Below are 16,165 nucleotides of genomic sequence, written 5' to 3' on the forward strand. Positions count from 1 at the left end.
AAGAAAAATTTTCTCCGATTCGTTTTAAATTTACCACACTGTAGCTTCAACTCATGCCCTCTAGTCCTAGTATTTTTGGATAGCGTGAACAGTCGCTTCACATCCACCCGATCCATTCCACTCATTATTTTATACACTTCTATCATATCTCCCCTCAGCCGTCTCTTCTCCAAGCTGAAAAGCCCTAGCCTTCTCAGCCTCTCTTCATAGGAAAGTCGTCCCATCCCCACTATCATTTTCGTCGCCCTTCGCTGTACCTTTTCCAATTCTACTATATCTTTTTTGAGATACGGAGACCAGTACTGAACACAATACTCCAGGTGCGGTCGCACCATGGAGCGATACAACGGCATTATAACATCCGCACACCTGGACTCCATACCCTTCCTAATAACACCCAACATTCTATTCGCTTTCCTAGCCGCAGCAGCACACTGAGCAGAAGGTTTCAGCGTATCATCGACGACGACACCCAGATCCCTTTCTTGATCCGTAACTCCTAACGCGGAACCTTGCAAGACGTAGCTATAATTCGGGTTCCTCTTACCCACATGCATCACTTTGCACTTGTCAACATTGAACTTCATCTGCCACTTGCACGCCCATTCTCCCAGTCTCGCAAGGTCCTCCTGTAATCGTTCACATTCCTCCTGCGACTTGACGACCCTGAATAATTTTGTGTCATCGGCGAATTTAATTACCTCACTAGTTATTCCCATCTCTAGGTCATTTATAAATACATTAAAAGCAACGGACCCAGCACAGACCCCTGCGGGACCCCACTAACTACCCTCCTCCACTGAGAATACTGGCCACGCAATCCTACTCTCTGCTTCCTATCTTTCAACCAGTTCTTAATCCATAATAATACCCTACCTCCGATTCCATGGCTCTGCAATTTCTTCAGGAGTCTTTCGTGCGGCACTTTGTCAAACGCCTTCTGAAAATCCAGATATACAATATCAACCGGCTCCCCATTGTCCACATGTTTGCTTACCCCCTCAAAAAAATGTAATTATAATTATGATTTTACTTCCAGATTACTTCCTTAAATTTGGATGGCCAAAATCTTCACAAAGTTGCCAATTTAGAAAAGTTGGAGAATTTACGATGGGCATCATTCAATAATAATCATATCAGCAAATTTGAAGGGCTGGAACATTGTATTAATCTAGAAGAACTCTCATTTGATGAAAACTGCATTACAAAATTAGAAGGTAAGAACATAAGGTATGGAAATTAGTTTCAAATCTTGAAAATGATGAGAATGCCAACATCAAGTGGTCAATATTCAAAGTCATTTATCCAGTTAACTTCAAGAATTAACTGGTTAAATGGTTCATTTTAAAAACTACTAGCCAGATACATTTTGGGCAGATAAACCAAGTCAACCAAAATGTAATTGGTTAAAAGGCTCTGAGGTGTACAATTAAGTAGATAGCTCTAATATTTAGTACTATTCAGTTAACTAAGGGGGCCCTTTTACTAAGCCGCGTAAGTGTCTATGCTTGCCCAACGTGCGCCAAAATGGCTCTTGCAGTAATTTCATTTTTGGCGTGTCCGATACGCGCATCTGAAAAATAATTTTTATTTTCAGATGCACCTATCGGACATTCGCCAAGTGGCACTTGACTCACTTAAGTCATTACCACCCAGTTACAGTGTGAGTCTTTACCGCTAGGTCCAGGGCCGTGCCTAGGGTCTCTGGCGCCCCCCTGCAGCCCATCAGTTGGCGCCCCCCCTGCAGACTATCAGTTGGCGGCGGCGGTGGCCCTCCTCCCCCCCCCCCCCCGAAAATGATCGCTCACCACTTGCCACACTGACAGGAATTGTCAGCAATATTCTTAGAAACAAATTGCTATACATTGCAAAATAAGATAGCAGATGTAAATTCTCAAAGTGGACATATTCCAAACACTAAAATGAAAATAAAATGATTTTTTTCTACCTTTGTTGTCTGGTGACTTCCTTTTTCTGATCATGCTGGCCCAGTATCTGATTCTGCTGCTATCTGTCCTCTTAACTCCGTTTCCAGGGCTTCCTTTCCATTTATTTCTTTCCTTTCCTCCTTTCTTCTTCATTTCTGGTCCTCAGCTTCTGCCTATTTTCTTCATCCATGTGCAGTTTTTTCTCCTCTCTTCCTTTTCCCTCATTTCATCTCCTTCATCTCTCTTCCCTCCCCTCTGTGTCCAGAAATTTCTCCTCTCTCCCTGAGTCCTGCCTCCCAATCTATGCCCATCCATGCTCCTCTGTCCCCTGCCCCCTCCATTCATCCCTTTCCAGCAATTCCCTCTCTCCCTGAGCCCTGCCCTCCAATCCATGCCCATCCATGCTCCTCTGTCCCCTGCCCCATTCATCCCTATCCAGCAATTCCCCTCTCTCCCTGAGCCCTGCCCTCCCAATTCATGCCCATCCATGCTCCTCTGTCACTGCCCCCTCCATCATCCCTTTCCAGCAATTCCCTCTCTCCCTGAGCCCTGCCCTCCCAATCCATGCCCATCCATGCTCCTCTGTCCCCTGCCCCCATTCATCCCTATCCAGCAATTCCCCTCTCTCCCTGAGCCCTGCCCTCCCAATCCATGCCCATCCATGCTCCTCTGTCCCCTGCTCCCTCCATTCATCCCTTTCCAGCAATTCCCCTCTCTCCCTGAGCCCTACCCTCCCAATCCATGCTCCTCTGTCCCTGCCCCCTCCATTAATCCCTATCCAGCAATTCCCCTCTCTCCCTTCCATGACCCCCCCTCGCATCCATGCTCCTCTCTCTCCTCTCGCTCCCATGTCCCAGCCTGGCCCGCCCTCTTCTCCCCCCCCCCCCCCTTCGCATCCATGCTCTCGTTTTCTCCCCTGCCCTCCGCTCCCATTGTTCAACTGCCCGCCCTCTTCTCTCCCCCCAACATCCCTTTTCTTTTTTTTTTCTTTTTAAATTTACCTCCGTGGCGGTTCCGGCAGCGCAGCGTCAGGGAAGGAGGCGGCGCTCCCGACGTCTAGCCTTCCCTTCGCTGTGTTCCGCCTTCTTCTGACGTCATCCTTGACGTCAGAAGAAGGCAGAACACAGCGAAGGGAAGGCTAGAGACGTCGGGAGTGCCGCCTCCTTCCCTGACGCTGCGCTGCCGGAACCGCAACCACGGAGGTAAATTTAAAAAGAAAAGGGATGTTGCGGGAGGGCGAGTGAGGTGAGCATGGTGCGGCGGCGCCCCCCAGAGGGAAGTGCTCCCCTGCCATGCTTACCTCGCTTACCGTGTTAGCATGGCCCTGGCTAGGTCAACGGCTGTCAGTAAGGTCGCAGACCGAAAATGGACGCGTGGCAATTTTGATTTTGCTGCATGTCCATTTTCGGCAAAAATAGAAAAAAGGCCTTTTTTACAGGCGCACTGAAAAATGGATCAGCGCACACCCAAAATCCGTGCCTACGCTACCGCAAGCCATTTTTCAGCGCACCTTAGAAAAGGACCCCTAAAAAACTGGTTGTTGTACCTCTTAAATATCAGGTCTAAGTTATCTGGTTAACTTTAACCTACAATATTCAGCAACATCAGTATTCAACTATTTAACTAGTTAAATCTGTGCCACTGAATATTACAGGGTAAAGGAGGTGCCACTGCTTGTCAGGCCTCCAAGTTTTTAAGTATTTTATATAACTACTACTACTACTACTTAACATTTCTAAAGTCAGAATTCTCACATAGTTTTAACTGAATTTATGCTTATGGAAGTCAAGTTTTTGCAGCTAAAATGTATAAGCTAATATTTTACAAAAGTGCAACCCAACAGTATCTCACAGGGAAAACAAGTAATTATATTCTTCTATATTTTCATGACACATCAATTTAATAATTAAGTAAAGTGTTTCTAATAAATAAATGGAATGACCACAGATCTAAAAGGATCTTTTATGTTTCCATATTATGTTTTAATCATTGCACTCTAGATTTAAATGTATGTCCAAACTTCCTAATATCATACTGTGTCGATGTTCAAAAAATGTTTTTTATCTTTTGATGTACAATTCAAGAATCTAGCAATTTGTTTGTTACATTTATATCCCACATTTTCCAACCTATTTGTAGGCTCAATGTGGCTTACATAGTACCGGAGAGGTGTTACAGACTCCGGTGTAAACAAATACAAAGTGATGTTGTGGTAAGATAAAGTTCATGTGGCATAGCCACACTAGGGAATCGTACAACGAAAGAGTTGTGTTATGTCCATTACGTTCTTTAGTTTTGTTGTGTTGCAAAGATCAGGCATTTATGTTAAGGTCCTAACATGGATGCGTTTCACAACTGCTGCGTCAGGAAACCTCAAAATTGTATAAATTCAAAGAATGGTTGTGCCGATTCCTACAAATTAAAACAGATATTGGTTCAAACAGTCTGTTTTAATTTGTAGGATTAAACTAACTGGGCAGGAGAGAAAAAGAGACAATATGGAGGAACGCAGACAACCATTGGTCACGTTATAAGCAGTGGGGTCACATGAGCAATGGAGCAGCTTGTGATTGGAAAAAGCTTGGCAAACAAATATTTTAAAACATATTCAAGAAAACTGTTGAAACATGACAGAGATGAAACACTAATACTTAATTCTAAAAACTGGGCAGGATAAAATGTTTAAAAGCCACAAAATATCTATGGCCAGCGGAGGCATGTCAGGAGCAGTATTGGGGGTGTGTCATAGGCAATATGGCATTCCCTATGTCTATCCCTGATTCCGGATAACATATTGATATACAGGCAAGGCAAGATCTACGTTGGGATTTAGACCACCTTTAAATCATGAATAAATGCTGCTGCAGCATGTCCATTGTGACTGTTTGCGTTGCTGCTGTGAGAGAGCTGAGAGTCTGTAAGCCTGCTTGCCATTTCTCTCCATCCTGGTGTGTCATCTGAAACTCCTCCATCTCCACATCTGCTACCTTGCTCCCCCCCCCCCCCCCCCACACCACCAGCTATCACTCTGCAGTGTTGCCTTCTCCCCCAACCCCCCCCACCAACCCTTCTAATACTATACCAACTACCTCTTGCCAGTCCCTTTTCCCCTCCTCCTCTGCGGTGCAGTAGATGTTTTCTGTGATCCTGTCTGGTTCTCAGCACATTCATCACTCTGCCCACAGCCTCTTATACTGATTGAGGCACTAGAACAGTCCTCTGTCACCATGACAGATCCCAACCCACGCATTTTATGTGGTGTAGGCACTGAGCCTTTTGCTGTCACAACAAACAGATATTTGCAGTGTCTTGGCAGTCCTGGCCCCCCCCCCCCACACACACACACACATATCCACCTCCTCTGAGGTGAGGTTTCCCTTGCGGGACAAGAACTACTGCTTTGGAACCAGTACAAACCTTACCATGCAGCTTCTGCCAGAGATCGTAATATCTATTTGAATTAGTAGAGGGGCAATTGTTTTCAGCAGGGGCTCAATATAAATCTTTGCACTGGTTGCCCATTGAATATGGTATTAAATTTAAAATTCACCTCTTACTATTTAAGATCTTATCTGGTCAGGTATCAGAAATACTAGCTGCAAAGTTGCATGTGTATCAGCCCTCAAGAGCTCTAAGATCTGCAGAGCAAATGTATCTAGATGTACCTTCACATCGGGTTAAATACTTTTGAATATTGACATGATGGTTTATTAAGTAACATAGTGGGTGTTGGTGCTTAGAGCTGTAAACAGAGTAGGCAGTTTTTGAACTCTGCAGGTGGGTGGTGCAAAATAGAGGAGGAGTAAAAAACACAATCATGGATGTCAAAATGAAATCTCTGCATATACTTTACCATGGATAGTATAGTGTACATACTTTTCTCCACTTAGAAGGAAGTCCTGAAACTGAGCTTTATTTTTTTTTTCATTTGACATTGTAGCAAGTTACATGAAGCCTCTGGGATAAATATTTAGTGCAGGCTGAATGTCCAACCTAGCCATCCAAATTTTTTTGCTTAGCGTGGTGGATATTTTTTTACTGTGGTATATTAAAGGTGGACCTATATTTAGGAGGATAAATTTTATCTTTTTAAATTAAGGCATACTTAATTTGAAAAGATAAAAATGTATCCTCCTAAATATAGGTCCACCTTTAATGTACCACAGTTAGTTATTTAAACTTACCTCCAGTTTCACTCCTGACCCTGGAAATGTCTCTAGAGAAACCCAGAGCCCTGTGCAGTTTTCGGAGGAGCCAATTTAGCCATGTTACTGCAGAAGATAGGAAGATAGACCCTTTGAAAATTGCTGTCCCTCACCCCAAGCCTTAGATATTGACTTCACTACTATTGATACTTCTCTATTCATTGCCTGTCAAGTTTAAACAGGATTCTATATAAACTGCCTTATCCTTTCTTTTGTATTGACTGCTTCTCTGTTTATTTTCTCTAGGAATTTCAAAGCTGACAAAATTGGTACGCCTCAGTGTGAATAATAATCAGCTTACTGATCTGGATCAACAAGTTATTGATAACCTGTCTCATCTTCATTTTCTCTCTGCTGAGAATAACAGCATCAGTTCACTGGCTGGTTTACAAAAAGCTTACCCCCTAATAGAGCTTTATTTAAGCTACAACAAAATTAGTACTAATCAAGAGATCTATCATTTAAAGGTAAACCTTTTTAAAAAAATTAACGAATTTTAGATTCACACAATTGGTTCAGCAGCAGCTCTGTACATTACCATATCAGAAACCCAGATTCAGTTCCACAGATCTGGCTCCTGGGGGGGGTAGGGTCATGGCCTCTGGAAGGGAGGGAATCCCAACCATTGCATAACAGTTAAACCTACTATTTGGCTCAAGGACACATTTGTGCCAGGTTCCAAGAGGAACTGCTGTCCATGTCTCTCAGGGGAGTATTTGCTGTGATGACTGTTTTGACTGGAAGATGGAATAAGATGGGTAGAAACTCCAAATAGTTATAAATGAAGTTCATGGAATCTTAGCTCAGTTATGGTATCTTCCAAATAAGTAGGAAACCTAAAAAAAAACCACTTAAATCTCACTCAGCAGGCCATTCCTTGATATTCAGTGGCACTAATTGCGTATTACTGTTGAATATTGAATATTCCCTGACTGCTACAGCAGTGTCCAGTTATTGTTGGGCAGTCCATTGGAAAAGTTGGGGAGGAGTTTTTCAGTGGCCTGCACTGTTGTAGAAGCGTGTATTGGATGCGCGCCAGTTCATTGTTCAGCACACCTGCAAAAAAGGCCTTGGGGGGGGGGGCAAAAATGGACATATGGCAAAATGAAAATTGGCGCATATACATTGTGGGTTTGAGACCTTACTGCCACCCATTCACTTAGCGGTAGGGTCTCGCACATTAACCGGGCAGTAATCGTCAGTGCACGTGCAATGCTGATTACCACCCGGATAGCGCTGCACACTGGAAATTTTCTGTCATGCATAGTGGGCACACGTAAAAAATGAAATTACCGCCAGGGTCATGTGGTAGCCAGGTGGTAGCTCCAAATTGGCATACTTTGGGCGCGTAAGCGCCTATCCGACTTACTAAAAGGGCCTCTCAGTTACGCAGACACCTGCCATATTTAATGCCAGTGCCTGCATAGCTAACCAGGCAGATAGGATCACACAAAAGACAATCCTATCTTTATCCATGTAATTACGTGTGTGCCAACACTGCATATCAACTATAACCGGGTTGGTGGTTGACCTGGATATTTAGTGCTGGTGCCCAGACATGTCTCCCGCATTGAATATCCAGGTTAGATTTAGCATATGGTGGTCAGCAGCTTTAAAATTGCTGATCGCTGCAGGCTGAATATTAGGATGACAGTTTCTAAAATACAGTGTAATGAGAGGCAGAAAATTTGACAACTTAAAAGTATATTGTATGTTATGTTTATGCTGTACTTGTAATGAAGTTATTTTCAAAAGAATTCTCCATTGGTAGCCAGGTGTTTGCCTATGGAAAAATTCCCTTTGATAACTGCTCCCCCCCTGACCCCATGCAGAGTAAAGGGTCAGTTCTTGGGGAAGGGCCATCCTGGTAAAGTATGCATATAGAGTTTGTTTTTAATTCTCCATACATACTTCCTTATGTTAAATTTGCACCTGCAAACCCTGATTTTCAAAAGGATACATTGCAGAATCTGCAATTTTGCTTCATGTGCCATTTTTCATTGACAAGCAAGATGAATTAATCACACAAGTAGATAATGTCATCTGATAGCACCAGGATGGAATAGCTCTCTTAGGACTCTTTTTACTAAGGTTTGCTAATGATTAGCTCGTGCTAAATACTAAGAAGCCCATATGAATAAAATGGGCTTCTTAGCATTTAGCACACGCTAATTGTTAGTGCACATTTGTAAAAGGAGCCCTTAGAGTTTAGAAACAAGTAGAAAAAGTATCTGAATATTTGTGTTCTTTTCCCCACATTGTTTCCCTATGGAGGTACTTCATTAATCATTTTTTTTTAATGTACCAAATGGACATAGAGATAGCAGTGTTAACAACTAAAGTTTTTCTTCTTCTTTTTTTTTCCTTTTCCATTTGTGTTCCTTTGTTGTTTTGTAAAAAATGAACAACATGAAGAAGTACCCTTTTCTTTCTCTTTTTTTTTTTTTAATTTCTCATGGAGCCATCAAGTTTGATTTGATAGACGTTCTCTTCAATATATCCAAGGATAAACCAGGTTGTAAAAGGTGTCCTATCCTTAAGAGAAAAATGAGTATAAAGGAAAGTCATACCAGAGTAGAGGGATATAAACAAACTTGGTAGACAATATTGCTACGATTACCAACCCCCCCCCCCCCCCCCCCACCAAATAAAAATAAACCTAGTAAATAATAATAAATAATTGATATCAGATATACAAAAACATACCTTAAATGTCTTCTGACATTTTCAAGGGAACACTGTTCACCATTCAACAAGAAATAGAACCAAAAACCTATTGAGGCAATTTTGAAACTCTATGGTTGACAATAAAGCATATGCCTTAATACACTGTGCTAGTTTTCATCATGTTTGAGGGGGAGGGGAGGGAAAGGGGATTACCACATTTCAGGCTGGTATCCAGAAGTCAGCTGATATTCAGTGCCAGCACCCACACAGCTAAATGACCAAATTAGGGCTGCTATTATGCAAGTTACCAATGTGGGCTACTGTTAAAATGGGTTATTTTATCACAAGTTGTACTATTTAGAGGGTCTCATTGCATAAAATGGGCCCCTGTGCTAAAATAGCTCAACTTTTGATAAAATAACCCATCTTAACAGTAGCCCACTTTGATAATTCCCCTCCCCTTTGGTTGCTTAGCTATTGCCGGCACTCACATAGCTGCCAGCTCCTCCCTGACCCCTGGCCTCAGAGTACCCCTCTCTGACACACTTAAAAATGGCCAGTTAAGTGCTGCTGAATATTGGCGGTCGGCCTGTTGAGGACTATTTAAGCAGGCAGGGGCTTCTCCTGCCTGCTTAAATCTCTTTGAAGAACTTAGTGAAGCTAGAGGAATGGTCTGGATTTTGGCAGCTTAGATTTAATGCTTCTCCCACCCGCTTAAATCGCTTTGATGGACATGGTGAAGCTAGAATAATGTTCTTGAATTTGACAGCATAGAATTAATGCTAAAAATTGCAGAGTAATGCATTTGAGCTGAAAACCCCAAGGGAGCAGTACAGTTTATGGGGTGAAGAAATTTTGTGCACAAGAGGAGCAGGACTTGGGTATAATCGTATGCAGGGCTTTGTGCTGGTACAGCATATCAGCACCTTTTTTTCTTGCCTGTTCTTCCCCCCATTTCCCGCCTCTTTCCTGTGGTCACTGCTTCTTTTCCCAATGAGCAGCAGCAGTGAGCAAAGCAAGGAGTAGCAAGCATGATGCTGTAGTGCTAGGACACCTGCTGTTGGCTCTGCCGATCCCCTGCCCCGGAACAGGAAGTTGACGTCAGAGAGGCAGGGGATCAGCAGAGCCAACTGTGCTCATCTGAGCACTGTGGCCTCACGCCTTTTACTCCTTGGTTTTTCTGCTACTACTGCTCATTGGGAGAACCAGCAGTGGCCACAGGAAGATGCTGAAATGGAGAGAGAGAAGGCAAAGGGAGAAATGCTGGATGGGGAGAGAAGGGGGCATGGGGAGAGATGCTGGATGGAAGTGGGGAGGAGAGAGGGGGGGAAATGCTGGATAGATATTTGGAGGAGAGAGAGAAGGCAAATGCTGGATGGAAGTGTGGAGTAGAGAGAGGGGGCACTTGCTGGATGGATATGGGGAGGAGAGGAGGGGCAATGCTGGATGGAAGTGGGGAGAAGAGAGGGGACAAATGCTAGATGAATGTGTGGAGGAGAGAAAGAGGGCACATGCTAGATGAAAATGTGGAGGAGAGAGATGGGGAATTGCTGGATTAAAATGGGAAAAGGAGAGGGGCAAGCTGTAGGTAGGCACAGTCAAAAGGCGGAAATTGAAGATTGAATAGTAAGAAAGAACTAAATGTGAGCAGAGGCAGAAAATAAATCGAAAGAAAACTGAAAGAAAAGGAGGAGAGAAAAATGACAAACAGGAAATCCTGGCAACAGAATTAACAGAAGACGAGGGAAAGTAGAACCAGAAAGTGGGACCAACACAACTGAAAAAAAAAAGTATGTGGCCAGACACAAAGGTGTGGTAGCTGTGATAATTTGTTGTTTTATTTGTAGTTAATGTGTAATGTTGTGTATGGAATATGTCAGTTTTTGAAATTTAGGTCTGCTATTTTTATAGTAGTACAAGGGGAAAATATTTTTGTTTTTCTGTTGTTTCCTGCAAGCTAAAGTCTGATTTTTGGGGGTTTCAGCTGAATTTTTGTCTATGTATTTTGTTTGTTTATGGTCATTCTTGGGGGTTCTTTTGCTAGACCTAGAGACTTGTGTGCTATTTTCAATGATGCTTTTTTACATGCTCCCCGACTGATAAAATGGGTGTGGCTACTGTAGGAGTGGGGCTATAGATAATGACTCCACCCTTAAAGTTGCCTCTGTATAAGTACCGGTACCTTTTTTTCCTACAAAAAAAAAAGCACTGAGTGTATGTGATAATCTTAAAGTGGCCAAACAGGTAGAAAAGGTGACAAGGAAAGCTAGAAGGATGCTTGGGTACATAGGGAGAGGAATGGCCAGTTAGTGAAGCCCCATTTAGAATATTGTATACAATTTTGTAGACTACACCTTCAAAAATATATATATAAACAGGACGGAATCAGTCCAGAGGGTGGCTACAAAATTGGTGGGTAGTCTCTGTTATAAAGTTTTTGGGGACAGACTTGTAGACCTCAATATGTATACTCTGGAAGAAGAGACATTTAAATATCTCTGTGGCATTAATGTACAGGAAGTAACCCTTTTTCAAATGAAAGAAAACTCTGGAATGAGAGGGCATTGGGTGAAGTTAAGAGGTTATATATAGGCCTTTCTTGAAGGACGCTCTGACGTCATTAGTGGGTATGTTATGTAGAGACGATGGGTGTGTCTTTACTATTTCGGGATATGATAGGCTAGAATTTTAGTTTACTATGCATATGGGTGTGCAGCTGTTAACATAAACATCGGTCAAGAAATATTGGGTCTTGATTATTAGATGTTGATTTTGAACATTCTATTTTCTTTTACATTAGGAAATATATCCTGATTGTTTATTTCACATCCTTGTTCACTAGTCCATAGCTGACCTATAGGAGTCTTTTGGTAAGGCTTGATGTTCATTTATTTATGCTCCGTTTTTCATGTCCACTTTTAGTTGGTAATGCTGTATTATAGTTGTGTATATGGTATGAGTGTTTGTAGGTGTGCACAGAGATGCATATGCACCATAAGTTCATAAGTTTAATTATGTATGTTTTTTTTGCTTTCGCTCTGCAATGCCCATTTCATTTGGTAAGGTTTTCACAGATTTGTACACATTAGTTTGAAATATGATATGATTGTGTGTAACTGTGCACATATATGTGTATGTATATGTATGCATTCTCATGTTTATGAATAAGTATGTGTAAATGTGGATATGCACAGATATACATGTGTAGATGTAGGTATGAAAGTAAGGTTTATATTTTTTAGGCTATGACAATTATGCTTTGAATTTTACTTTTTTTTTATATTTTGTATATATTTGTATATGTGAATGTATGTTTATGTAGGATTGTATATATGAAAATTTGGTTTATATCTTTTAGGCTATGATAATTATGCTTTGAATTTTATATTTTTTATATGTATATGTACATGTATGTTTATGTAGGATTGTATATGCATTTTAATTTTTAGATATGATTTTGATGTTGGTCCTCCACCATTATACTATAATTTTATACCTGACATATATTTTTATGTATTTTTATGTTAGACCCCTGATGCAGGCGTTTGTATGCCGAAACACGGCCCATGTCGGGTCTTCATCATAAATAAAGGACTACATTTTTCTCAATCCTGAAGGCCCAGTGTTTGCTCTGTTTGTTTGTCTATTTTTTCCTTAACATCTCATATTTTGTTAGATTTCTCAGCAAGTTTTCTTTATTTTGTGGTGTGGCTGTGCGATTAGGCTGCAGCTATGTCCTCAGTTTGAACACTGACCCTTTTTTTTTGTTATCAGTTTAAGATTGAGTTTAATTTAGACTAGATACATTTTTCAATGTCACAAAGACCCACAGTGGCTTCAAGAGGTGTTCCAAGTGTAGGCACGTGATTTCTGACATGAACTCGCACAATTGGTGCATCAGGTGCCTTGGACTAGATCATAACCTCTCTGTGATCTCTGTTTTAAAATGCAGATGAGAACTTAGCGGGTGTGACTTTCTCAAATGGATCATCTTTTTTTTGTTCCTCAAAAGCCAGACAATGAACTTTTTCACCAGTGGCTTAGACCTCCATGGCCGCTCTATCTTGGGTATCCAATGGAAGTGCATCGGCATCGAGTGGATCTCCACCTACCTTGACACTGGATGCTGGAAACAGGCCCCAGGACTGTTCAGCATCGTACCTGACACACAGGAACAGTATGGATTCAGAGGCATCCTCATTGGCACCATGGGATTGAGGCTGTATGCATCAGGGGAAGCCCAAGAAGCATAAGCATCGATCTTCCTAGATGCATAGTGCTGGGAGCACCTGGACATCAGAACCTCTGATACCTGAAAAGCGTCAGTACCAGGAGGAGAGCTCCCCCTCCTTGGATGAGGTGCCGGTGCAGAACTTACTGAGCAGCCCAGTCCCTGTCACCGGTTTGGCATTGACATCTTTTCAGGCTGCCTCTGACTGGCTCTCATGCCTTTGTCAGTGCCCACCTTTGAGCGGTTCCATAGCATGCTCCAAGAGGAGTTGGCACAGTTGCTGCAGAGGGCTCCCGCTTTGGCATCAAGGGTGCTTGCGCCATCACCTGAATTGGCCAAGCCCCTCTCCTAGTCTCCATTGGTGCTGGTGCCCAGATCTTCAATGCCAGCACCTCACCAGGTGTTGATGTCGATGTCTGGGTAGGCAGTATTGCCTTTGACGACGGGAGAGTAAGCTTCCCCAGAGGCTGAGGGTAAGGCTTCAGCTTGAAGTTCCTCCAAGTATGGACATCATTCTGCTTAACTGAGGCCAGTACAGACTTATTTACCTGCACCTGAGTATGGTGAAGAGTCTGATTGGGGACTGCTCATGGGAGTCAGATGAATATCCACATTACTTCTTGGAGGAGGAGTCATATGGAATTCCATCTGATCCCTCTCCTCTTGCAAGGAATAGAGCGGAAGATAAATTGTCTTAGTGTCCATACCAGACCAGTCTAGAACCTGTGGGTTATGTCCACCAACCAGCAGGTGGAGACAGAGATACAAAATTGTTCCATGTGACTTGCCCCTTAAAAGCACTGTTCAGCTCAAATATTCAATATTTGTCTCCAGTGGATGGAGACAGTCAGAGCATGCAGCTTCTGAACTATTTGTTTGAGGGAGCTCCCTACTCATTTTGGGAGTATCTGTCAGTAGAGCATAGGGGTTCCTCATTAAGCGTTGAGCTCCAAAAAAAAAAAGAATTTCTCTCTAAAGCTGGGAATTACTTGGAGGTCTCTGAGCTACCTTCCTCCACTATTTAATTTACATTTGGCATTAATTATCAAGATTCTTGAGGCTTGATAACTAGAGGCCCCAATATCTTGGAGTATAACCTTGGCACACCAATCACCCGAAGTCTCTATTATTTTTTTAAATTATTTCTTTATTCATTTTAAATCAAATTAAACAAACTGTTACATTTGAACAGGAAATGCAGACATGAAATAATACTAAAGGAATACATTTTCCCCAAGGAAAATAAAAATAAAGGAAAAATGTTACTCTTCTTCAGACCACTATCAATGGTGGTTAGTCTACAGAACTTAGAAGACTACAATATTAACAACAACAATTAGCAGAAATATGCTTAACATGCTACCTATCTTATATTCACATAATATTATCATCTGGACCGGCGGTTAACCAACTTTCTTCATGGTTACAAATGTCTTCAACTGTTCAGGCTGATGAAAATTATATTTTAGACCCATATATTAAATAATACATTTACAGGGGTAATTAAGATAAAAGGAGGCCCCTAAAGATGTAACTTCTGATCTCATTGCTAAGAACAGTTTCCTCCTTTCTTGGGTCTGCTTAGTAATATCAGGATAAATCCAAACTTTTTTACCCCAGAACAGAGCCTGCATTTTTTTAAAGTACATTTGCATTACCGCATCTAGATCTTGTTGGAAGATGAATGAGACAATTAATGTCGTTCTTTCAGAATAATATGTAAAGTTGTCTCTAGTAATTCAGAAATGTTCACACTTGGCTCTTGATTTTCGTCCGGAATAGCTTGAAGAGAAGTTTCAGAAGACTTTTTTGTTGGAATATAATAGACTTTGTTCAATGGTGGAATAGTTTCTGGGGAAAAATTTAAAACCTCCTGCAGATATATTTTAAAGGCATCAGACGGATTAATTCCAAATTCCATTGGGAAATTCAAGAGTCTTAGATTTAGCCTCCGATTATAATTGTCTGTCATTTCCAGCCTACGCTGAGTGGAAAGATTATCTTTAACTATTGAGGCTGTAACATCATTTACTTTAGTAACATCCTGTTTAAGAGCAGCCAATTGTTCATTAGTTTCTTGCTTAGCGGTATTAAATGATAATGAAAGATGTTCCACAGTACTCACTAAATCTTTTATCTCTTTTGCCAAGTTGGCAACCGTCGCGTCCACTCTCTGGAGAGCTTCCCAAATGCTCTCCAGGGTGACTGCCGCTGTTTTCTGTGTTGGAACACTATGTTCTGCCCGAGATTCCTTCGATATTGGGCCTACCTCAGATTCCGTCTCTCTCGTTCCCCGAACCGCTTCCGCACCTTCAACCACTTCTGGGTTGGGCTGGTCGCGCCAAGAGGGACATTCTTCGGGGAACGGCAGTGGATGATAGTCTGGAGGGGAGAGTGAAATTTCCAGCCCCAAGTCTCCGATGGAGTCTTCACCCTCAGAGGCAGCGGGACCCCTCTCGGTAACTAAAGTAGGTGGCTTCATGGTGTACCTCTCAATCGTTTGCTGAACTGGGGAGGACGTCCCAATAGTCGAGGACACTGCTCTGATTGTCCCCTTACGTTTAGTATGGGGCATCTCGTACTGAAGAAAAAACAAAGTTCAACAAGCTATGAGAGAACTCCAGAAGCAACTTTCAGCATGCCGCCATCTTGAGACACGCCCCCCCCAAGTCTCTATTATTTTTATGAAGTCTCTTTTATTGAATAAATCACAGATAATTTACTCACAGATAGATGTACAGAGGTGCTGCTCCAGGACACAGAGACTCCTTAATCTGAGAGCTGTTGGGGGTGGAGATCTGAAGAGAGGTAGATATATTGCAGGGGGAGAAGGATAGTTGAACAGGTAGAAATGGTCTAAAGCTGGGTGACTGGAATATGCAATATCTCATTAGAGAGGAGATATTTTCAAGGTTAAAAAAAAAAAAAAACAGGTTCATTACAGGGAGTTTCAGCAGGACATAGGATGGTACATGCTCCATGTCTCTGGCTAGGTGGTGGAATGCCTCATGGCTCAAGGGACAAAGAGGTAATGAGGCTTCACGTGGGTTCAGGGAGGAGCAGATAGAGACCAATGGGGACAGAGCCTGCAATCGGGTAGCAAGGTGTGGTCCTAGAGGATGGCTCTCGATTGG

General features: G+C 42.2%; 1 protein-coding gene across 2 annotated transcripts in view; it reads left to right on the forward strand.

Annotated features, from left to right (window-relative positions):
* The window catches only part of LRRC9 (leucine rich repeat containing 9), a 469,353-nt gene that overhangs the window by 304,218 nt on the left and 148,970 nt on the right, over positions 1–16,165 (forward strand). For both annotated transcript variants that reach the window (XM_030213856.1, XM_030213854.1), the window contains 2 exons: positions 1,040–1,217; positions 6,380–6,600. In XM_030213856.1, the coding sequence (XP_030069716.1) occupies positions 1,040–1,217; positions 6,380–6,600 (399 nt within the window). The remainder of the gene's footprint in view (positions 1–1,039; positions 1,218–6,379; positions 6,601–16,165) is intronic.

The sequence above is a fragment of the Microcaecilia unicolor genome, chromosome 9 (genome assembly GCF_901765095.1).
Source record: "Microcaecilia unicolor chromosome 9, aMicUni1.1, whole genome shotgun sequence".
Taxonomy (NCBI): domain Eukaryota; kingdom Metazoa; phylum Chordata; class Amphibia; order Gymnophiona; family Siphonopidae; genus Microcaecilia; species Microcaecilia unicolor.